The sequence below is a fragment of the Chroicocephalus ridibundus genome, chromosome 2, assembly GCF_963924245.1.
Source record: "Chroicocephalus ridibundus chromosome 2, bChrRid1.1, whole genome shotgun sequence".
Taxonomy (NCBI): domain Eukaryota; kingdom Metazoa; phylum Chordata; class Aves; order Charadriiformes; family Laridae; genus Chroicocephalus; species Chroicocephalus ridibundus.
The window spans coordinates 103,419,468-103,443,577 of NC_086285.1; the positions used below are offsets into that span (position 1 = coordinate 103,419,468).

The 24,110-nt window shown below is 41.0% G+C and overlaps 1 protein-coding gene across 3 annotated transcripts in view; it reads right to left on the reverse strand.

The window, feature by feature from the left end:
* Positions 1 to 1,284: 1,284 nt before the first annotated feature.
* The window catches only part of NR4A3 (nuclear receptor subfamily 4 group A member 3), a 32,249-nt gene continuing 9,423 nt past the window's right edge, over positions 1,285 to 24,110 (reverse strand). The window contains exons 4-7 of one of the 3 annotated variants that reach the window (XM_063326376.1): positions 23,452 to 23,624; positions 17,905 to 18,104; positions 16,517 to 16,695; positions 1,285 to 6,080 (exon numbers count right to left, since the gene is read on the reverse strand). In XM_063326376.1, coding sequence (XP_063182446.1) covers positions 5,818 to 6,080; positions 16,517 to 16,695; positions 17,905 to 18,104; positions 23,452 to 23,624 — 815 coding nt within the window. In that variant the 3' untranslated portion in view covers positions 1,285 to 5,817. Of the gene's footprint in view, positions 6,081 to 7,254; positions 11,352 to 16,516; positions 16,696 to 17,904; positions 18,105 to 23,451; positions 23,625 to 24,110 lie in introns of those variants that run through there. The other 2 variants (XM_063326373.1, XM_063326377.1) reach the window with 2 other exon arrangements.

Genomic DNA, 24,110 nt, shown 5'->3' on the forward strand with positions numbered 1-24,110 from the left:
GAATACTGGGTTCAGTTTTGGACCCCTCACTACAAGCAAGACATTGAGGTGCTGGAGCGTGTCCAGAGAAGCTGGTGAGGGGTCTTGAGCAAAAGTCTTATGAGCAGCGGCTGAGGGAGCTGGGGTTGTTTTTCTTGGAGAAAAGGAGACTGAGGGGAGACCTTATCGCTCTCTACAACTACCTGAAAGGAGGTTGTAGAGAGGTGGGGGTTGGTCTCTTCTCCCGAGTAACAAGTGATAGGACAAGGGGAAATGGCCACAAGTTGTGCCAGGGGAGGTTTAGATTGGCTACTAGGAAAATTTTCTTCACCTAAAGGGTTATCAAGCACCGGAACAGGCTGCCCAGGGCAGTGATTGAATCACTATCCCTGGAGATATTTAAAAGACATGTAGACGTGGCACTCAGGGACATGGTTTAGTGGTGGACTTGGCAGTGTTAAGTTTACTGTTGGACTCTATCTTAACGGTCTGGTCAAACCTAGGTGATTCTATGATTCCATGATTCTATGAAAATATTAACAATGGAAAAAAAAAAGTCATTTTTTCCCATGATCTTGTCTCTTGCATGTCTTCAGAATCTTTTACTTGACATTAAAGTAGTTTCATTAAACACACATAAGTATCTTGCAATATACATAATAGCTAATTACAGCTGGACTTTCAAGAAAATCCTTGCTTTTGTGAGTTTAGGTCAGAATTTTGAGCTTGTCCGACTTTCACAACCACGTCACAACTTCGAGTATTCAAACTTCTTCTGTAACCAAATGCAGCCAGAACATTCCATATTGTGAATATAAATGTAAAGGTGTCTAATGTTAAAAAAGAAAATAGAAGAAAAATTGCTGAAAGTGTTTCCATATGGCAAACAAGTTTCTTTCTCTTTTATTTGACAAGTCCCTGTGTTGGTATTTCTCACAAATGTAGGTCTGGAATACAGTTCTCAAATATGTCATCCGCCGCTAAGAATTTGATTAATTGACTCCCCATTTATTCAATTACTTCATCAATAGTTTGGCATTTTTAAAAGTTAATCTTTTTTATCCAATAATAATTAGTGTTTAATCCACATCTTGAAATATTCCTAATGGTCAGTTTCATTCATTTAATAAAGAACGGCTAAATATCTTTTCTAAATACTATCTGGTTTGTATCACAACTTAGTTCCAAACATGTGATTGACCAGGATTTTGAATATTCTCATAGATGACTTATATACGCAGGGTAAACAATATCAATTTGAAAACACGGGTTGTTTTGAATTTGTCAGTGCTTTTATTGTGTTTGCATAAAATTTGATACAGTGGCAGCATAAATTGCCTAGGAAAAGAAAAGGAAAACAAAATAAGAGCATTCACTGGAGTAGCTCATTCACTAGCTCAGTAAACAAAAGTTTTTATTCCTAACTCTGTGACTGAAATGCTCTATACCCTTGGGCATGGCGCTCGACTCTTTTTTTTCCTGTGCTTCTCCTCTTTCTTTTTTTTTTATTTGAACTGGAGCTTCTCCCGGGTGGGTACCGGAGGTGCTAATTGGGATAGCTAGCAAAATGGGGTCCTGATCTCTGTTGTGGCCTCTAGGTGTTGCTATAATACAAATAATTAATCAAAAGACATGTTTCAAAGCGTCCATAGAGGGAGTTGCCAATTTTTGTCAGAGCCATGCTTAATTTTATACAGTTAAGCCTCTCTCTCCTCTCTGCAACATAACTGTAATTTTAGCTTTGTGTATTGAACAAAGGAACCTGAACGTGAAAAGTAAAGGTAGGAAAGCTGTATGAAGAGATTTGACTCACCTCTCATTAAAGTTGGCTCATTTTGGGGTGACTTGGTGCCAGCCTCCTGTCCAAGAAAGGTCGCTACTAGAGGAACCCACTATCCTATTGCTGACTCAGCCCAACCTTCCGATGCCAGAGTCAATCCTTGGGCATCACATCCTTTGGAAGGACTCTGCCAGTGATGTGGTTTAGAAGCGCGTGAGGCGCACGTAGGGACACAAGTGCAGGCGATCTAGATCAGGGGACAGTTCTGTTCCCATGTCTAAGGACACAACTTACGGCCCCTGAAGCAAATACAAACTGAGATACTTGTGAGTTTAGTGAGGATAAACTTTTTCATGGAGGGTGAAAATTCAGATGCTGGTGGGGGTTGGTCACAAGATCTGCGTGTTTTGCCTAAAGGGGACTATTATGCAAAACGCATTGCCATTCTCATTAAGGATTTTTAGGTTAATTTTTAAAATAAGGCATAGGCAAAAAAAAGCAACAAATAATTTGGAAGAGTTTGAGCAACCTTTTGTTTTGTCACATTTCCAAAGAAGGAGCTGCCAATCTCGCAGCCCGCCACAGCACACCATTTGACGTAACCTCCAGCCCAGCAGCTCCCGCAGAAGAACAGCTCTCGTGGAGATGTGCTGGAGCCATCAGTACTTATGGCAATACCCGGAATAGTGGCAGATGCCTCTCAAAACTGCATTTGTAGAAAATGCACTTGTAGCCAAACAGTTTTCTCTGGCAGGGGATAAGCGATCCCTCCTACAAAGCAAAGGCACGGTGAGGACAGGAACTGGACGCACATTTAAAGAAAATGCCGCAGGTGCCTGCTGGAGCGATGTCCTACCGGGATTTACTGACACAAAGGGGCAGAAGATGGGATCAGAGCCCCGTCCTCTTTCTCCCCAGACAGAGGTGCTCTATGGGACCACAAGCCCTACAGCCATCCCCTCCCCGCCTTGTGGCCATCATCATTTCTGAGCTCATTACAGTCCTTTCCTGGCATGGAGAAGTACAGTGAGGGGCAGGTGGTCTCTGCTCTGGTCTGTATGTGGTTCAACCTCTGGGACAACCACGGTCCAGCTCTCAATATCTAATTGAGAATGCGTAACCAGATAGTGCAGGTCTTATTGTATTTATAGAAAAGCTGTTTTAATCAAAAGACTAGCCATTAAATTGCCAGTGTTCTTAAGCATGCTTCACCAATTTTTCCATTTTTAAGACTCAAGTAGACAATTTTTTTTAATGTTTTATAAACGATAAAAAATTCACATCAGATTTTAACAGAATTAAGCATACTTATTCAACACACATGGGGCCTCTGAAAAAAATGTTATTCAATTTAATAATTTTAATTTACATTGTATATGTACAAGAGCATTTCTTTCAACCCACAGGTTAACACCACAAAAAAAAAAAAAGGAAAGAAAAAAGAAAAAGAAAAAAACTACTGCGGTTAGCGGAGTGAAGAAACTCTTGAAACACTGTTGTCTGAAATAAAAGCAAGGCACTCTCCCTTAACACCTGATATATTCCTGAATTCTGCCTAGACAAAGGCGTGTTCGCACTGAGAGAGCTCTAAGAAAAGTAGCAGATTTACTCTGCGTTAACTCTTTCTTTTACCACTGTGACCTGTCACTGGTTGTACTCTAGGATGAATCTGCGTACTGAAGTTGACATGAAGGACAATTCCACAGATGATGGGATTTGGGAGAGTATCACAGTTAAGACTATCTATGGAAGACTGGAGGACACTGGCTATGTGAAATCTCACACGGGGCTCTGGACCTGCTACCTCCCGCTCACATTCCACTTAATAAATAAACCTTGCTCAACAAAAAAGCAACTTTACTGGACTATGCTGATTCGCCTGAAAATTCTTTGCAAGGGCCCACTCGCAAGAAGCACCTGCAAGCCCTCATCTGGCTGGTGCTCAGCACCTGGCAGGATTTGTCCCTAGATAAAAGTAATTTCTCAAGGGACCTTGTGTCTTACACAAGGAGACAAAAGTAAACATACTTTTGGATTTTGTGTCTGTATGTTTTTGTATGCGCACATGTGTGTGAGTGTGTGTATATATATATACGTATATATATATATTTAGTATATACAAAAGCAAATTCAGTCAAAATATATTTGTCTTGCTGGTCAGGCTTGTTACAGCAACCTACAAGAAACATTAGCTTCTCTGATATTTAATTATGCTATTATGTTTGCACATAAGCTTAAAAGTCAATACAAAAAGCAATACTTTTCCAAATATTATCTGCAGGTAAACCGGAAATATTAACTATAGTGATTAGAAGTCTGTTTCCCTATTGACACTACTATAAATCTTGATATAAGAATAATTTTTTCATAAAAGCACATCCAAACATAGTAAGTGATAAAATACCAGATTACTATTTGAAAACCATACAGTGACTCGATATCTGGGTTATCCTTTGCAGCAATTAGGCAATTCATTTGGCATCTGTTTGATTGTATAATTTAATTTCCATATAAACAGCATAGTTTAAAAAAAGACAAAAGCTAGAATGTTTAAAGCTAACAAAAGATACAGTGACATCAGGTTGACATTCAAAAATTTCCTTAGCAAAATGACCAACAAAATTTTTTACTTAATACAGTGCATATAAAGTTTTTTAGAACTAAACTTTTTAAATATTATTTGAATTTAGCAAAACATGAGCAAGATTTTAATATCAAAGTGCTAAACAGTACTGCCTTAAAGTCACTGCAAATAAACTGTAAAATAACTCTGCTTGTGATTTGACAGATATTTTTATATACAAATGGTTAATAAAAAGACACGCGCGCACACACACACGCACACAAATATAGGTATATACATATATATATATACACATTATATATATGTATATAGTTTTCCAACCGGTGTATCTGAGTCAGTGTGAACACCCCATTTAGTTATCATGTGTAACAGGGCTCCCATGAGCTGGCAGTCATTGCAATAAATACAGGCAAAGCCATTACAATATACCATGCATACAAACATTTATACAAATAAGGACACTATGCAACAAATTATTTCATATTAATATGGCATCAACAGTATAAACATACAAAAAGGAGTACGAACACGGAATGTTTAAACGCAGCCCACTATATCCTTCCTAGCACTTACATTCATACTATTTTACAAGACTTGCTTGTTCTCGAAAACCACCTTCTGTCTGGCTACTAACTAGTCGCCTACGTTAGAAGTCTAAAACTGACCTATCCCTGATGCTGACCCTGTGTGCTCCAGCCACTACTTACGCGGATTTCCTTAGCTGAGGAACAACCGAGCCACGGTTGCTCCCGTGTCTTCCACATACACTTGTCAATAAGTCGCGCTACATGGAATCAAGTTTGGAAAACTCTGTCAGGTTAAGTTAGTGCATGTAATTTTCTCACTGGATTTCTCCTGTTTGTTTTCATAGTAAAATAAATTAGTTAATAAACGAGACTTAGTAAGACAGCACTTTAAAAAATTGCACTTGAACATGGGAGCTAACAGCCATTGTCATTTTGCTATATTTGATTCGTATGAAATGTTCAATTGAATGTACTTTGCTAAAAAAGTGAATTTTTGTTTAGATTGTGCTGATGTATGTGCCCTTGATGCAGGAAGTATGCTAAAGGTATCCTCACAAAACACATACTACCCTGGGAAACAACTATTTGCTGTTCCTGTTTTCAAACACAGCTTCTACAATTGTACCCCTCATATACCATGAGGTGTTAAAACAACAGGTTTAAAACAGTCATGTTAACCTTTTACTGCTGCTGGGATAGCATTGTCCAAAAGTGCCATATTAGCCATTTAAAAAACCCAAATCACACAAAAGAAAACAAAGAACACAACCCCAAACCAGTAAGCCGGGAAGTTTCAGGCCTCAGGTTGTAAGGACAAAGCGCCAGAAAAGACCTCATTTTAGACTCGGAGCTGCTTTTCTGTTAAGTGAGGGCAGAAATGTTAGCTGTAAGTCACGATCCGTTTGCCTGCTCGGGTGGGCATTTGCCTTTCGGGAGGGTGGTTTGACTCAGAAGGGTAAGGTGTCCAGAAACAGCCTGTCGATAATGGAAGGGGCTGGCACCAAATCTTCCAGTTTCAGGTAAAAGATGCGCTGCAGTCCCAGTGTGCAGAGAGAACGCAAGTCAGCCAGAACACCCAGTACCTTCGGCTCTGCAGACTCAAGCGGTTGTCCTTTGTTTTGGCAACTGAAAGTTAAGTGATCTTTCAAACTGCTTGTGATCTTGTTGCATAGCTCTTCCACTTTCTTTGGTTCTTTTAATCCATGTCGTTCTGCAAAGCGAGAGGAAAAAAACCAAACACATCAGCATCCCTACCTCGAATGGAGAGAACTCGTTCTCTTCGGTGTAGCCCAAAGCCATACTCTGGTACTCAAAGCAAAGATGCTTTGAAAGTGTAAGGTTTCTCAGAACAGTTGGGGTTAGACGATGTCAGTTAACCTTTCTGCCACGCAAAATAAGAGACGGCAAGTGCCCTTTTCTCTTTAGCTCCTAAAATCGGGGGCAGAGATGCTCAATTATGATTGAAATTCTAGCACAAGGAGCCCAAGCATCCTCCGTATCTCGCATAATTTTCATGAAACGAGAGAGAATTAATTGGGTGATTTTCCAGCAAAACTATCACAGGAGGTGTTTTGGAGATTTCCGTGCTTCCCCACCAGTTGTGAATGCTCAATAACTATGGCAACCATTATTTATTCAGTGAATTCAAGTGGCGATCGATATCCTTAGCCAGCTCCATCAGCGCCAGGCCTAGAATTCCACCAGGAATTTGCAGACACTCTTATAAGAAACTAAAGGCACCTTACCACCCTTTGTTATTTTCATCAGCTGCTGCTTTTTAGTTTATTCATCTCTAAAAGGTCTAAGATAAAAGAAGCTGGGAAGTTAACTATTTTCCTTTGAGTGAGCAATGCCTAAACTGAGGAGGCAGCTGTGTCACCCACCACTAAAACCTCAGCGTTCCTAAAAGGAAGGGGAGCTGGGGTTTGTCCCCCCTCGAATCGCCTTTTAAAATGCTACAACCACGTTAAACGCATCCACAGTTCATTAAGCATAAGTAGAATTAATCAGATTTGTGATTCATTAAAAGAAGGCTCTTTACTGTTACATGGGGAAAGCTAATCTGCCGCTGTTTGCTATCAAGATTTAGTGGATAAATTCGTATAATATTTCAGAACAAATAATTTCGTGATGTTTTGATTTGCCTTCGACTTTGAAATTCACAGGTAAGAACTTGCTTAATAGCAAAGTCATAATCATTTACACATGAAATAGAATAATAGCAGATGAGATGGTCAAAGAAAACGCAGGTTAAATTAATTTTAAGCAACTAGACATATAAAAACAGTGACAGCAATGGATTGAGGAGTAATTCTGGCAGGTCTCCTTTTTGATGCATTTGAATTTGTCTGCCTTCCCTGGCCCTCACCCCCACCCCTGGCAGACACGTGCCATATTGTGTCCCCTGCCCTCAAGTCTTGCTCCTCTACTGCAGGAAGAGTGGGCAATAGGTATTTTCTCTATCCGTCCCCTCAGGAACAGTGAAAAGAGGACAGTTTTCTTTACTTCCAGAAGCAGGCGTGATGTCTGCGCGAGGGGCCGTGGTGCCTTGCCCAGGCGTGTGTATATGAACGCCTCGCTGCCTCCCCTCACCGCCTGTTTTGGCTAGATGTCCTTGACAAACCAATAAAACTGATGGGATTCAATGAAGGCAGTCAGAAAAGGCAGAGGTCTGATTTTCCACTGATACTCACCCATTTTACACTTTTTTTCAATTTTATTTACTTAGGCAGAGCTAGCTCCCGAAGAACACTAGCTTGGGATCAGCATCAGAGACGTGCAGACGTGTACGTCTCTGGCCAGAAGCTCCTGCGCTCTATCATTTAAGTGCCATCAATCTGCCCCACTGCTTCAGAGCAACGCTCACCCAAGCGGTTGCATCTGCTTCAGACGTCTTTTTCACCTTGCAGGAATTAAAAACCCTAGGTATTCTAAGTGCCTTGTTTACATTAAAACACGAGGAGTCAATGAATATTTAACGCCTTTCCAGTAAATGGTGTATAGTGTAATTATGTAAGCCTTAACTATACAGGTCACCGAGAGTAAATACTTAGGCATTAAAAATCTTGGCAGATGAATATTTTATACAGATTTGAAAAGCTGTGGGGTGAGCTTTTTTACCACTAACCTACTGAGAGAATCTGCAGGACGTTAAATTAATCTTGCAGTCTTTGAAGAGTTCTCATCTTTTAATCTGTTTTGAGGTTGTTTCCCGGCTGTGGGAGTGAAGATATCTTTATAGACCTAGGGAGCTGAAATACTAGAATGGATCTAAAACCTGACTACAAATCAGCAAAGCACATTTTTAAGCCAATGCCTCAGTAGGTGTGTACCTTGCTGCAGAGTATGCAAAATTATCTGTCTCTGGAGCACACAGCCAATGTTGTTAACGTTTCCAGCCAGAACTAAACAGTCTTTGTCTCACACTGACAAGTTCAGAAGGTTTTATGGACAAATCACGTCTTTGGTGGCTAGCCATGAAACATACTGATGCAAAATACAGTATGTACAAAGAATATACTACTAGTAGCCTTACTTGAAATAACAAAATCACAGAAATTCAGAATGAAGAGATATGCCATCCTCAAGCTGCTCTCTGGTGCTGCAATATTAAAGCAGCCTCCGATAAACCAGGCTGCCCTCTCCTGCATGAAGTGCCATGCAACGGCCTTTGCTACTTGCAAATCTCTACAAAGCTAATTCCTCATGACTGGAACTGCCTCACTGGAAGAAGGGGTTTTCAGTCTCCAATCCCTACGGCATCCCTTGTGGACCCACAGAAAGTCAAAGCCAACTATGTGGAAGCCCTTCTGCTAGTAAAGGGCACTGCGTGCGCTGGCATTGCCATCGCAGTCTCTGGTGTTAGCATCCAAATAGTTTCTGGGGAACACACTAGTATAAGAAACAACTCATCTCTTAGGTAGACCTGCGGAGTCTCGGGTCTAATTTTCTCAAAGTTTTAAATTTAATAGTGTCATGATTTGGGCCGGACTGGCCACTGAAACGAATGACAGATGCTCTCTGACCTCTCTCCCTTCAGAGGAGGGAGAGCATCTCCCTTCAGGGAGAGGAGGAGAAGAGAGAGAAGGAGACTTATGAGTTTAGAAAAGAAAGTGAACTACTTTAATGAAAATATTAATAAAATAATAAAAAGGAAATAATGAAATAGATACAACATATATAAAATTGTATCAAGCTCCCAGGATGACGATCAGGTCACTGGCAGGCACTGGGGAAGTCCCAGACTGGACTCAGTGACGGACGGGAGCTGCATTCTGGCTCTGGATTCAGGAATGCATGGACCAGGATCAAAGGCAGATGAACCAACAGAGTCGTCCTCAGACACCGGCCACTGAAGAGAGAGGGCTGACCCTTTGATCCCTCAGCTTTTATACTGAGCGTGGGGCAGACGGGATGGAACACCCTGGTAGTCAGTTTTGGGTCACCTGTCCTGTCCCCTCCTCCCCACAGGTGCGAACCCTCTGTGCTTTTCTGCTTCTGACCCTCCAACGAGGCAAATAACGAATTTGCTGACCTTGGTTGTTAAAGCAATAAGTATAAGCAAGAGCCTCTCTGCAAACTTTTCCTTGGCATAAGCTATAAACATAGGTCTTACCGCTCTGGAAGCGGACTACTGTCTTAAAAACAGGCCATTAATTTCAGAGGGTTCAGTTAGTTAGTTAGAAGAGGCTTAGCTGCAAAGTAAAATTACTGAACAGAAAATTGGCTCTGTTTTACCTCAAACCAGGACAAATAGTTAGGGTTCAAAGAGCAGGAAACACATTTTCTTGCCTTTTCCACATGCCCAGTCTCGTTTGGGCAAAGACCCACGGTATTTCTCGCTCAGCCTAAAGGGAGCAGCATGAGGCACCCGCGATGGGTGAGGGCACTGGCGCTGAAGCCGATGGCCTCCAATCATTCACCATCTTCCACAGGATGTTCTTATCCACACAGGAATGAAAAGGCCAAGATTTATCCCAAGAAGGACAGCTAGTCAAAACCAATAGATTTTCCCTAACTGATTGAGGAGGTGTGTAAATATTACTATATTCAGACTTTCTTATAATGACAATTAAAAAGGCACCTGGTAAAGTGAATATAGGATTTCTCAGCCTTGTATTTTAGGATACCATTGATTTTTGCAAGGAAAATGGTGATTTACAGCAAAGATGCCCTCCATAAGCCTGTCAAAATGATTCATCGGAAGTCTTGCTTCTAAAGCTCTGCAAACTTAGCAGCTCATCCTGGCAAACTGAACGCAGCAAGTTTTTTACACCTTTCTCCTTTCCCCAGGAATCTCAGTGCGATTCTGTGCTATAATTATGCTGATCAGCAAAAGCTTGAGAGGAAGAAAGTAAAAGAGCAGGAAAGCCCATCACCAGCTGTGCTAGTCCTTCTTTCCCTGGTCTCTGACATGGGGTAGGTTACGCCAGGCCCAGGCAGAATGAGTGCTGCCTTTAGGAGAAACATCTCTCAAAGAGCACAAGGATTTCAAAGACCTTGAGTATCTCGAAGACCCTCGAGCTCTGTGCTCTGCATCAGGGTGGGTCCATTTCAGCCTGAATTCATTCCGAGGTGTCAGTCCAATCAGCAATGTGACAGATTTAGGCTGCAGGCTTAAAATAGACCTCTTGATTGTCTCGGTTTCAATATAGTTATCTGATTTTCTCTTCCCCCTTCACAATCCTCTTCCCCTTCTATAACTCACATAAACGTGAGGCTCAGTTGCCTACAGCACGTGCTGTTACACAGCAAGGTTGCAACTCAGCAGATCCAAAAGTCTCCTTTCCCGTTGCAGTCTGGCCCATATCCATCCTGCCCAACCCTCAGGCACTTCACAAGGGGGCCAACTTCTCGAGCTCCTCCTAACATCAGTGGAAGGATAGGCTAGTCATTTTTAGAAGATGATTACGATTTTAGGTGGAGGAACCATCTTCTGGAGGTGCCCTGTATTCTCCATCAGCTGTGCAAGGCACCTAAAGCCAGATGAGCTGAATGACCACACAGGACATCACAGTTTGCTCCCTCCTTTAAGAAAGCCACAGCGTAACACAGAGACTGCTGGCTGCTGTAGGTGGAAGGAGTTCTTGCCTCAGCGAAAGGGTGGGAGGGGAGAAGGAGGAGTGAGCACTTCACTTTGATGCTGACAGTGTTTCCCTCAGCAAAGTGGCAGGGGGAAGGCAGACAATGCAATCTGGAGGTTTGTTTTTTTGGTGTTTTTTTTTTTTTTTTTAAACTGGCTCTCCTACACTCCTCCAGTCTGCCACCTGCTCGTATGTAGACCCAGCACACGAAGCACCCACTCCTGGCAACAGGACTGAAGGATATCTGCCACTGAAGAGTAGGTGAGCCTGCCTTCCGTAGGGAAGTTGGACAAATTCATGCTCAGAAGGGAACTGCAGCAGCCAGACCCTTTTTAGGCAGACCGGACTCCTTACTATGTCTTGGTGTGACTGATGGTGCTAAAAATTGTGTTTGTAAACTGGAACAGAAAGCCCAACAGCAGGAAGACAAACACAAACTCATAATTAATTGAAACCTCACAATATTCTCCAATGTTCTGGTGCCAGTGTAACAAAGCATTAAGAGTGTGAATAAGCCCAATATATACAGTGGCTCTGGGCTGGTCTGTAACACACTTAAAATAAAACATATGCCGAAAGAGCTTGGCTGAATGAGGGCTAGGCTGTTCTGTACTCGGCAGCATCCCACTGAGAGTGTCAAGTGGGCAAAACAATAATATTTTGATGTGGATAGAGAAAGGCAGAGGCAGAGAGGAAAAGAGAATCAACAAGAGAGAGAAAAAACACTAGCAGTTTTAGAGCTTGCAGAAATTTGAGGCTAAATTCATAGTGTGCCCTTGAGATGATCTGCATTGGAGTCTCAATCTTTATATTTTGACACTGTTAGAAAAACTGTAAAGCAGAGCATTATAAATGGTCATTTGGGGAGTTAAGGAAGCATTTTCAAGAATAGGCTGGTCTACTCCACAAAGCTTCATCATCAACACTGCCCAGTCCAGCATGGAGAGGTTGTGCAGGAACACTTGAGATCCATGCAACACATTAAACTGATGGAAATCATCCATGTGGAACCAAGGACAAAACCTGTCCCCAGATGACCAGCATTTTCTTTCCATGTTGGCACTCTTCTTTATCTTATCAGGTCCTACAGCCAAACTAAACAAGTGATCCAAAGAAAAAGAACAGGACAGAACTCATTTCTTGCTTTCATGGGGATGTGGGGTGAGTGTCATGTGTTGTTTCCTAACTACTTTCTTCTGGCTGATGCTCAGAGCACCGCTGATGTGCTCTGGAGGAAGTTGTCTTCAGCCCTTCTTAACCAACAGAAGGAAGTAAAAAAAGAGAAGAGAGACAGAGAGAGGAAGATCCTAAAGGAGTACCTTAAAGAAAAAAGATGTGCTTTGGCATTGCAGAGTTTTAAGTTAACTGTTTGCAAGCTATCCACAATAAACCAGATGTCCCTTCTTTCATTCTGGGTGCTTTTTCAAGCTCATGTCCTATCTGAAAGGACTTGAAAATTCAGCAGCAATCCAACGTGATGCTTTTCCTTCTACACAACATACTGCAAATTCCCAGGAAACATAAAATAAACAGAAAAAGCACAAATATATGGACTTTCTAATAGATTACACAATGCAAAATATTACAAAATCTTTTCCTGTTTATTTTATGTTGTGCGTACCTAGAGTTTTATTCAAAGCAAGCAGTGAATTAGCGAGTACTGCAATACTCACTAGGTCTCCTGTTGTTCTCTTCAAAATTACTAAACAGAAAAAATGGTCATATATGCTTATAACCACGCATCCGATGCAGTGACCTGCACCTGTGGTTGAGACAGGACATGGAGCTTTGCAGCTCCAAACAAGTCAGCAGGGTTAGTTACAGGGCACTGGGACTACTGGGGCTGTTACTGGGGAGCCGGTTTGACACCCCAACATGAGAGAACAGCCTTCAGTATCTTGGGACACTGTGAAGAGGGGAATGTCTTTTAGCCTCCGGCATGAATTTTTACATTTATTCCCTCTTCCTTCACTGGGAGAGAGAGGTTAGTTCTCCCTGTCGCTCTTGCACAACAGAGAGAGAACATGCAAAAGAGAGCAGTGACTTCTCTTACTTTTCTCCTTCAATAATACTGCCAATGACTAGAATACAAGAGGGTTTGTTTTCTAAGAGCGTGTCCTTGTTTGGGCTATGGAGACCCCTCATGAAATCAAGAACAGACAGGTCATTATTCCCTGGAGCGTTTTTCTTTACCCGGAGAGACAATTCTTTAATTTGGTGCTACCTAAGGTGCTGTACAGTATTAAAACAAGCTATGACTGGTATACAACGCTAGGTTGTTGTCTTTTTTTGGCTGAACCATCAAGGCATGAAAAGTTGACTAATGCAAAATAAGAACCGGAGCAATATGTAGAATAATAAAGAAAATTTTGCATTTCGGTTTTGCAGTGTTGCTAATAAAAGCAAACCACCAGATTTACAAAACAGAGCTTTCCTGCTCCTTCCTATCTTGCAGCCCAGTGACATGGATATCCATCTGGGACATGGGAGATTCATGGTCAGATTCCCTTCCTGTTGGAATCAGACCAGAGACTGGGCCTTGGGTGTCCCCCTGAGCACCAGCTTGTCCCCACACCATCATACACAACAGCCACTCTACAGCTTGTGAAATATGTCAAATGGCCTCAAGACAGAAGACAGTGATACTCAATAGTTGGATATCCTATGTTCCTGGAAAAGGTCACTCTCCCTTGCTCTGACTCACAAAAAGGACTTAAACCAGGGTTCACTAACTACCCATTGCCTCCAGCAGTCCATTACAGAAGAGAAGAGTACCGTCTCCAGAGATCAAGAATGGCACCTAAACCACCCAGCTAAATCTAAGCCCAGCCTCAAAACAATGCTTTAAAGTGTTCAACAGATTTCAGATTTCAAAATTTATCTTTATTACTTCTTCTCTTTTGGTGGGACTAGCTGAAAACTGGCACGTGGCTTGTCATACTCAAACTATAGTTTGACAAGACGCCGTTTGTCATGGGATGCAATACCAGAGGCAAATCTCAAGGCTTTCCCGAATATAAAATTTCAATATACTATCACTAAGAAAGTCTCAAAAGAACCCTGCCAACCAGCATTTTGTGCTGCAGTGCTCTCTTAGCCGTAACTACCATAATTTCCTCTTTCACACTTTTTTAAATATCCTACATCATTATACAACACCATCCTTTTTCAAGTGACCAAATTTCTGGCTGAGTCCCTAAGTTAGCTAGCTGCCCTTGGGGAACTGAAACCTGTGAATATAAATCACTAGACACAGGAGCTTGGGTCTAATTTAGATGGCATGAAAGTATACTCTGTCCTTAACCTCAAAGAGATACACTGGCCTCATGAAATAAAAGAATGAGCAGAAAACTTCATTAATTTTAAGCACCATCTCATACAGGTGAGAAAATCAAGAAAAGCTTGACAAATACAGAAAACCTTAAAGCTTTTATGGACAGAATGCTCTCCTTTTAAAGTCAACAGTTACTTCCATTTGTTTAGAAACTTTGGGAAGACCAGCACAATATAGCCAACTCCTGAAAGGGTCGTTATCAAGAAAAGGAAGAAATGTATGGCATTATTAATTAAAAGATTTCTATGAAATATCTTAGGGTGACCTGAGCCAGCCACTGGACAACTTCGACTCTTTATGTAAGGGCAATCAAACACTGCCTAACTGAACAAAGAATTATCACATTAAAACAGGGCACGGGTTTGTAAGAAGAAAAACTTTTCTTCCTATAGAATAGCTTTTTCTCCATTCATATAGACAGTTTGCAGGGGATCCTATTCATTGACCTGCATCCTCTCGGTCAGTCCTTTCCTCGTCTTTATCAGGAAGATAACAGAGAACAAGCTCCATCTATCTGTGTCTATCTAAAAAAGACGTAGCTAATATATAGTAAATAACATAAATCAATGATAGGTGCTATATACATGTGAGCATATATGCCTGCATATAAATATATATGGAGAGAGACAGCACCTGTCCTTGATTTATAGATATATAAATGCATACACACACATATATACATTGTATGTGTATACACACACATACAAAAATATATAGGTATTTATAATACACCTATGGAAGTATGCGTGAACACACATCTGTGGATGTTTACATACAGGAGTCAAAAATAAATTGGGAATGTTTGTTCTCACTTCAACATATCACTCTTTGAAAATTTTTCATACAGGACAAAGCAACTCCAATGAGTTATTCTGGACTTCAGAGTTTTATCAAAGAAACTAGAATCTGGACCTTAATGAACCCTTTCCAATTGCAGAAAAAAAATGAACAGAAATTAATGAAAAACTTAAAATACTTTCCTTAAGAAGCAAAGAGTTAATGCTAGGACATGTATACACTAACCCTTCACCCCAAATGCAGGAAGGAAGCAAGAAGTAAATGCTGAAGCCAAAATCTTGGCCCCACAAATGGCAGCGGGAATTGGCCAATTTACAGTTTCTGTATTTGCCACCGAGCGTTTTATCTCAGTGTTTCCCAAGCATCATCTCAGCCCAGGTAAAATGAAGACTACAGCTGATACTGTTGAGGCCACCACCTGCAAATGGACGGATGCCTGAAAGCCAGGGGGAAATCAATATCCATCCCAGCAGAGCTTATACTGGGAAGATCCAGCTCAGGGTGCTCTGAAGCCCTGTCTCACGCTGATGACACAGTTGTACCTTTATACCACCAGCTTTTCTGAAATGAGCGCGAGGCTCTCCGTAGAGATGACCGCTGCTCTGACTTCTGCCCCACGGTTGCCAGACACCCTTACTCTCAACCCTTCCTGCTCCCGTCAGCCATGCCTCTGAAACTGCAAGAAGCCCAAGGCACGCAGTGTGTACATCAAGGGGCTTTGTTGTTTCAGGAATGAGAAAATTACACTTTATAAGGTTATGCTGCCCCGCTCTGTGCTCAGTAGCCAGATTTGGCAGATTCTGATATTAGTTTCCTGCTGTTCGCCCCAGCAGGCAGGAGGGGTGATCCGGTCGACGTGCACAACCAAAACCTTTTGTACAACTGCAGAAGAAGACTTTTTTCATACTATTCTCCATTTTTCTCTCTCAAGAAAACAGTACATGGAATACCTACAGTAGCTTGGCTACCAAAAGCAGCCTGCCTGCCCTCCTGAAGTGCTCTTTCTGGTCTAGCTACCTCAGTGAGAGGTGAGCTATACCAGCTGTAGTGCTTCTAGCTCTCGAGCTGCCCTGATATTAGTATTTCTACATAGAAGGCCCAGCTCGGGTCATTTCATTAGGCTTTTCTGGGAATTCAGCAAGTATTTTGAATGTTTTTGTAGGGGCTACACAATTTGCTTGGAAGCAGTTCGCTTTTTAGAGACTATTCCAAGAAAAGAATGAAACCACGAAGAAACAGAAAGTTAGATTACATTTTAGCAGCGGTATCTGATGGCCTAATGTTAGTCCACAATTTCGGTACAGTCATTACAATGCTTAAAAATCATACTTGTTTTACTCTGAATATAGCTAAGCTAACTGAAATTGCCTGACCCTGCTTTAAAGCAAAGCACCAGAGTCTGAAGCTTTCTATTAACAAAGGAGCACTTACCTGTAATCATAGTTAGAGCTGATAAACTTGCTAAGGCTGGGATATCAAGGTTAAGGCTCTTTAAGTTTAAGGAAAAGTCTTTAATAGAGTCGAGCCACTCCCCAAATCCACGAAGGCACTGAAGTCTATGAAGCACAAGTCCATTGCAGAATACAAACTTATCCTCAGCAGTATCAGACCTCAAATAAAAATAATTGAAAAAATTAGAAATGCATTTCCTACTTTGCAGCAAAATGCATAACCAGTATTGAAGCGTCTGTCGTTTAAAATCCAAGGCATATTATCCTGAGACATATGTGGGCATTCACGTTTGACAATATGCTTCTCCCTTGGGGCCAAAGTACAACAAACAAGCTTCTATGATTGCTTACTTGGTAGAGTTATAAGCCTGAGGTTAGCTGTAGCATGTGGTGTAGACTGTCTAATTAGTTAAGAGTTTGGTCCTGCCCAAAGGCATAAACAGAGAAGACATTTTACATTAAATACTGTATGTTTGAACCAAAGGAATACTAAGTGAGTGCAGTTTGAAATACAAAACTAATAACAACGGAAGAAGAGATTCTGCAACTCTCAGCATTTACTTAGTTCATCTGCATTTTTCAGATTGTAAAAATTGATAAGGAAAAAACAATGGAAAATACACGCTATAATGCCCCACAATACACGTAACATCCTAAACTCTCTTATATGAAAACCTGCATGTAAAAGAGAGATTACAGCCAAGCTCTCCTCTCCTTCCCCTCCCCATTGCCAATATCCCTCTTAAAAAAACACATGCAAAGGTAATTTTCAACCTAAAGAAAGAAGGGTATAATTCAAATTACCAGGCTGGAATTTCCCCAGTCCCTGAAAGAGTTTTTGGTAAAGGGTCTTAACTAGTGCTAGACTAGCAAGTAGCATCTTGCTCTATCAAATTAATTGGCATTAAAAATGAAAAACAATCTGAACAAGATTTTCAATCTTCCTCCTTTTCAAAAACAGATGACAAAGATGCGCCTGTGCAAAAGAAGGGGGGGAGGAAAAAGCTTTCACGTAGTTTCATATAGTGCTTTTCTATAGGTTATGCTGGTGAGCACGAAGCAAACTTGCTCAAATAGTACCTGAGGATCAGTTTTGATTACTATGGAAGAAGAGGATGGGGTATATCAAATAAAAAGCAGTGCATTGGCAAGTCTTATGCTCTCTTTTTAAATCAATTTCTTGGGTTTCTTTTAAGCGTAAAACAAATTAAACACCATATCCTGTGGATTCAGACATTGCTGATGCTTTCTGGGTTTTCTTGGTACAATTGACAATGTTCAAAGACAGCACCGTATTTATTCCTTAAAAAAATATTTAGATGGATGATTTTCCACATCAGCTTAAGAGGAAACGAAATAAATAGTTACCTGATGGAGAGTCTTAGTACAAACAGCTCCAAAAAAGCTGATTCTATGAGTAATGTCTGATCTTCTTTTGGGAGGTCAGTAAATCCTGGGATTTTTTCTGCCCAGCCTCGAGTTATGTCAATGGAGGCAGTCAGAAGATTATAGAACTGTTGTACATGTTCTGCGTCTGTGCCTGCAGCAGCCTGATCAGTGGAACAGTACTAAAATGAAAGCCACAGAAAGCAACGTTATATGCATTTAAGGGCATATGTTTTGTGAAACATATGACATTACCTGCCCGACAATATTTCCTTCTGTGGCAAAGCTGGTATAATTATCAAAGGCATAAATAAGTAGGTCTACATTTATCAACCTATTTGGCTACCTACAGGTGGTTTACTGTTCGGAGGTATATTGCAAAAATATTTCCACACGTATAGAAATTAATTTAAATTTATAAATAAAATATAATACTTATCACAGTTTACAAGTACCTATATGCTATTAGTAAACAGAAACCTGGTGAGTAGGATAATTTCCGTCATTCTAGAAGAGGAATAGATTTAACTTACTACAATTAAACACTTTTCCCATTGATAAATTTGTCTCAGTATGTCCAAAATGCAGATTTCTCCCAAAACCTCTCAAATTGCATTTTATCTGACAGTGATAGAGACGCGTAAGATAAATCATGTTTTATCTGACACATGCAGCATTGCTTCATTTGAATACAGAATTGGTTCAAAGTAAACCAGCTGCCCCATATCACCTCTTGTCCTTCAAATAGAGGCATTTAAGGTTCAGGAGAACCTATTATTCTGCTGAGGCGGCCATAACTCTTCCCAGACAACCATCCAACAGGCTCAGCATGCTCAGCTTCCTCACCAGTGGATCCCTGTCACTCCCATGACACTGTTCGCTCTCTCTCTTGGCAGAAAATACAACAGGAGCCTTCGTGGCTTAGTCTGATTCCATGCTTGGAAAGTGCTGCTGGTTTTATGAGCAGGAACTGAATGATTTGGGTTTTATTGTAACAACACCCGCGTCATCAGACATCTGGTGGGTTATTTCTGGGAGAGACTTCATACCCACTTTCTCTCTGGGACTCAGCCAAGGAAAGGTTGGGGTGGTCTCCATGGCTGAAAGAAGTGAGCACGCCCTTTGGAAGCAACTTTCCACGTGCAGTTAGTCCATCAGCCTACAGGTCTTGCTAGCAACTCTCCAAGCCAGAGTGGAAGCACAAAGACCCACATCTCTTTCCTGATTGGTAACAGTGGGCTGGCAGCCTGGGAAGACCTTTTTACAGGCGTGCCACTTGGACTGCAGATATCACCGGAGCTGCTAACTGCCACCCAAAAGTCACCTCTATGCAGAAAAGAGAGAGGGGACCAGCAAGCAGAACTTCTCAGGTAGGTGTCCTGTTCTCTGCCTGTCCTAGTTGGAGCTGGTTGCTGTTGGTAGGTAAGGGATGAAGGACACAGTGTCAGAGTCACTGATTGATTGATTGATTGATTGATTGATCGGAGAACCATAGCAATCCTAGAGACCTCTGGCCGTATCTGGGGTACCGGTGCTAGCCCTGAATGACTCTGGTTCTGCTTACCCAGCACTAACTGTACGAGTTTCTCATGGTAAGCTCCAGCTCACATCCCTAGTCGGCTTGTGAAACACGTGCGATCCCTGTTATAAAGTTCATGTGGAGACAAATTCTGCCCCAGCTACTCCAAAGGATCCTGCGACAGTGAAGCAGGAAGAGGCCAAAATACAGAGAGGATGGGGAGCACTGGTAGAAAAACCTGTTTGCTGCATGATGTATGTGTTCAGTCCCCCATCTGAATGGAGCAGTTGAGGATGCTCAAGCAGCCTGAACGAACTACTCCTGGCACTGGACTGCAGCAAGACACGCCGGGGTGGTTAGTGGGTAGTAACAGAACATGAAGAGACCTCTTTTTCAGAGACCTTGCGAGTTCTGGACCCTCTTAAAATGAAGCTGTGGAGCAAGCCAAGACAGTGTGCGTCTTGGCTCTGGGAGATGAGCTTTGCTGCGCAGGGGCTGACCTATGACAACTTTCTACACCGGGAAACCGAACAGGTTGATGGGAACTCCTGCCTCACCCTAGGTACGGTTAAGGCAAGACACATTCTTGATCCTTTGAGCATTGAAGAGGAAGGAGAAGGAAAAGAAAAAAGATACTACTCTAAGTTCATTCTAAATATAACTCAGTACAAGTCAGTGTAATTATGCCAGGTACTAATTTGTTCCCAATATTTGTAAAACATTCCTTCATCAAAAATAAGGCAAAGTTTTACCATTTTCTAATGAAGCTGAATGCTGCATTATGCCACATAACTCGGAGTGCCACAGTACAGTATCCCCCATGTGGGGCACTTAATTCAATTAAATGCATCTACAAAAAATTATGACCTGTATTTATTGTTATAGTTTATCCCATAAGAGCAATTTTAGAAGAAAGGTGAAAAATTATACGGAATTGTATAACTTTTAGCTGCTGTAATATGCCACTGCTTGCTACAAACAGTTAGCACTTACAAAGAATAGCTAAAATAAAGTATTATTTACTTGTAACAGACTTATGAGCGTATAAGTAACCATAAACAATGTGTGTGGTTCTGTTTTATGCACCAAAATCCATGGTTTTTTTCATGATTATTTCATTGAGAAGAGGTGATATTTGACCTGACTTCTGACCAAGACAGCTGGTAAGCCTGCCCTTGGTCAGGAGGCCACGGTACGGAAGGGCTCCCATCTGCATTTCCGAACCTGCCCTCTGCAAACTGGAGGCACGCCGGGAGACAAAGCCTTACTCCCTTGCTCGGAGCTCCTTTGGGAATTAAATGAAACCCGACTGTTACTCAAGGAGGGGGCTGCACGCGTAGCAAGCAACATTAACTTGTAGGATATATCTCAAGAGATGTGGAAAACCCGATGTTAGGGAGCCTGATAGCACAACTTAGCTCTACCTTTGCCTGCCTTCATCAGACCTTCATCAACTACTAGAGCTGCAAAAGCCTAACAATAACTTCCCTGCACAGAGGAGAAGCTACGCTTATTTTTCCAAAACACCCAATATTTGCTTAATTTTGTGGCTGGGGAAGAGGGGGGAATTATAACCTAAATGCTGCACTCTTCCAAAAAGGCAACATTTCTATTTAAGTTGGTGGCTATTCTTGCACGTATAAGGACAGCAATATATAGGGTCTGTTTCTCATCTCACTTACTCAGAAGTGTAAACTCGTGGAATTGTACCAGTAAAACAGGTGTGAGACCGGACTGCGGCCCTTGGCCTTTAAGGAGTTCATAAACCAAATTCTCTTCCTGGCAATTGCTTTTTGAAACCAAGTACCTAAATATACCATTGCTGTGGACTGGTAAGTTAAAACCAGTGCTGAAATGAAAAGTAGCCATGTTCTGAACAGAACCAGTTCCAATTTGTTTTGGTTTAAAATTCATAGCTCATGTAATTTATTTTTTGTCTTGTTTTGTGGTGGTTTTTTTTTTTTATGTGTGTGTAGGATTTTTCGGAGGGAAGGGGTACATGTCCCTCTCTGAAACTCTTATCAGCATTTTTAAGACGGTCAAGATATTACAGCTTGTAAACATGAAGACCATGCTAAACATTAAGGTCGTGTCTGCAGAAGCGTTAGGACTGACTCCAAAGCCAGGTTTCCAGATCTACCCATTTGTGGCGGTCGGCAGGGTCACAGCCTCACCGAACGTGCCGTAAGTTATTAGTCTTTACAGGTATAGGATTATTCTTCAAAGGGATTTTTTTAGCATTGCAGTGTGGTTTGGGCCTATTTCATTTAGTTAATCTCAGCTTTTACACGGCATTTTTTTCTGGTCTCACTTAACTTTTCAAAATAAGTATAAGGTTTATGAGAAACATAGGAATCTATTAATTTCTTTTAGCATGTTTTTGTCTTTTCAGTACTGCTGAGCATAAGACTATTACATATTTTATTTTAAAGAAAAACATAGATATTAGTATGCCCTAACAGACATATACATACTTAATCTTCTAGCTACTAAGACTAAATTCATTTACTATCAACCGCGTGCTTCCTATAATGTCCAACAGAATTGTTCAACAATTAGATCTATGGGCTGTTTTCGTTAAAAGAGAAATAACTACTGCAAGACAAAGAAGAAACTCACATAAAAAGACACAGTTTTCATTCAGTTTTTTGTAAACGTAAAAAAACTTTATATTTATAAATAAATAAATAAATAAGGTTAGATACTGCATTCATGGCCTGCACTATCATATGCCCATAATTCTGAGAAACCCAGCAGATTTCTGTCAAAGAGCATAGCTTGTCACACACCTTGGTATTTGCAGAATGACCCCCTGAGACATTCTGGGTAAGTTAAAATACGGGTAAATATGGCTAATGCATTCTCCCCCTAAAAGGCTGTCGGATACTGAACAGCTAGATTCTCGATAATAATTTGGGAAATTATATGATTGCATACTTACAGATTAGCTTGAAGAAAAGATGTTATAGCATGCTTAAAATTGCTAAATTATATATGTAAGTATAGTCTAAGATAGAATAATTTAATTTTTATATAATTACAATCAAATACATTTTAGTATTAAATATTACTTAGCAACAAGTGATAAATGGCCAATGTGGATAGATGTTGCCTGAGTACAGCTGTATTTTTTACAGTCTCAGATTTAATCATATTTCATTAAGGGGAAGGAATTTGATCTTGTTTTTCCTTAGCTGTATTTTTTCCTTTTCCTATATCAACCTCCCTAAAAATGTATTTAACAAGCCATTTCAATGCTGTATTTTAATAACTATAGAACAGGTTTTAAAGCTTTCAAAAAATTCCATGAATATTTAAATGACGATTAATATGATACATTAAAGAACAAGGTTACAAAAATATATAATCTCTTCCAAAGCTTTGCTGAGATAATTTTTTAGAATTTTGATTTTACATGGCTTGTTTTACAAACGTGAATTTTACTGAAAAAATATTCATGCTGGGGTATCCAAAGCCAGACCCCGGTCCCATTTAAATAATGGCAAAAATCCTACTGATTTCAATAGAAATGGCCCTATCCATCCAGCGTTACTTTGCGCAACCCTTATATCTGAATATTAGGGAAGTGCTTTTAGATTTTAGCCTTCACAACCTGGAAATTAAGATACTGAACATATGAGGATTGCTCCTGAGTTTGGTAGATTAATCGATTGTATTGTAATTGCTAGTGTTTTGGCACAGCCTTTTCCAAGAAGAATGCTCTGTTTATCCACACATTTTTTGCTTTCACTCACCCATGGAATATACTTCAGATACAACTTTGCCTTTTGAGAACCTCACGATGACTAGTTACTATAATTTCTACTGCACCTCCTTTTCCCCCCATCATCCACCGACTATGAGAAGACACGGCTGGCTGGCCAAATTTCTACCCTCACCCAAATTGCACTTTTGAGTTCATTTTAGCAAACCGGCCAGTAAGCAGAAGGGCAGCTCGCGACTCATTTCTATGGGGGAAACGAGCAGGCAAAGAAAAAAGCGAGACGTACTCTTGAATAGTCGAGCTCCCTGGGCGTGGAGTCGGTTAAAGCTCGTACGAGGGCGTTCATCATGCTGACGGGAGGAGAAGGCGGGGAGGGCTGGGAGGGTTCCTGCTGTAAGGGGCTCTTTGGTTTGGAAGGCAGCCGACCTCTTCTCCCTTTCAGGCTGTCGGTACGGACAACTAGGTAAAAAAAAAAAAAAAATAAAAAAAATTAAAAAAGGGAATCAGTTGTGAAGATACCAGCAAACGACTGGGTCAGAATGAACACCTGCTTTTCTTATGGTGGCCAGCCCGGCAAAAAATAGGAGTATTCTCCAGTTTCAGCACATGCTTTTGAAGCCTTTGATTGCAAAGGAACACAAATGATACAAATTCCAATGTGCCTACTACTAGCACACCTCTTAAATGGCAGAGTCGTTCATTCAAAGCGATTCCAGCTTTCTTGAAGCATTTTGAAAAAATACGGTCACGCGACATAGGTTATATTATCCATGTTAGCATTCGCAATGGGACTGCTCACACAGTATTACTCACATACTTAAATATTTGCAGAATCGGAACTAATGAGTTGATCCTGTTTCCATTTAAATTAATGGCAAATTTACAATCAGCTTATGGGAGCGAGACAAGAGCCTATGTCAAAATGCACACAATCCAGTGCAGCCC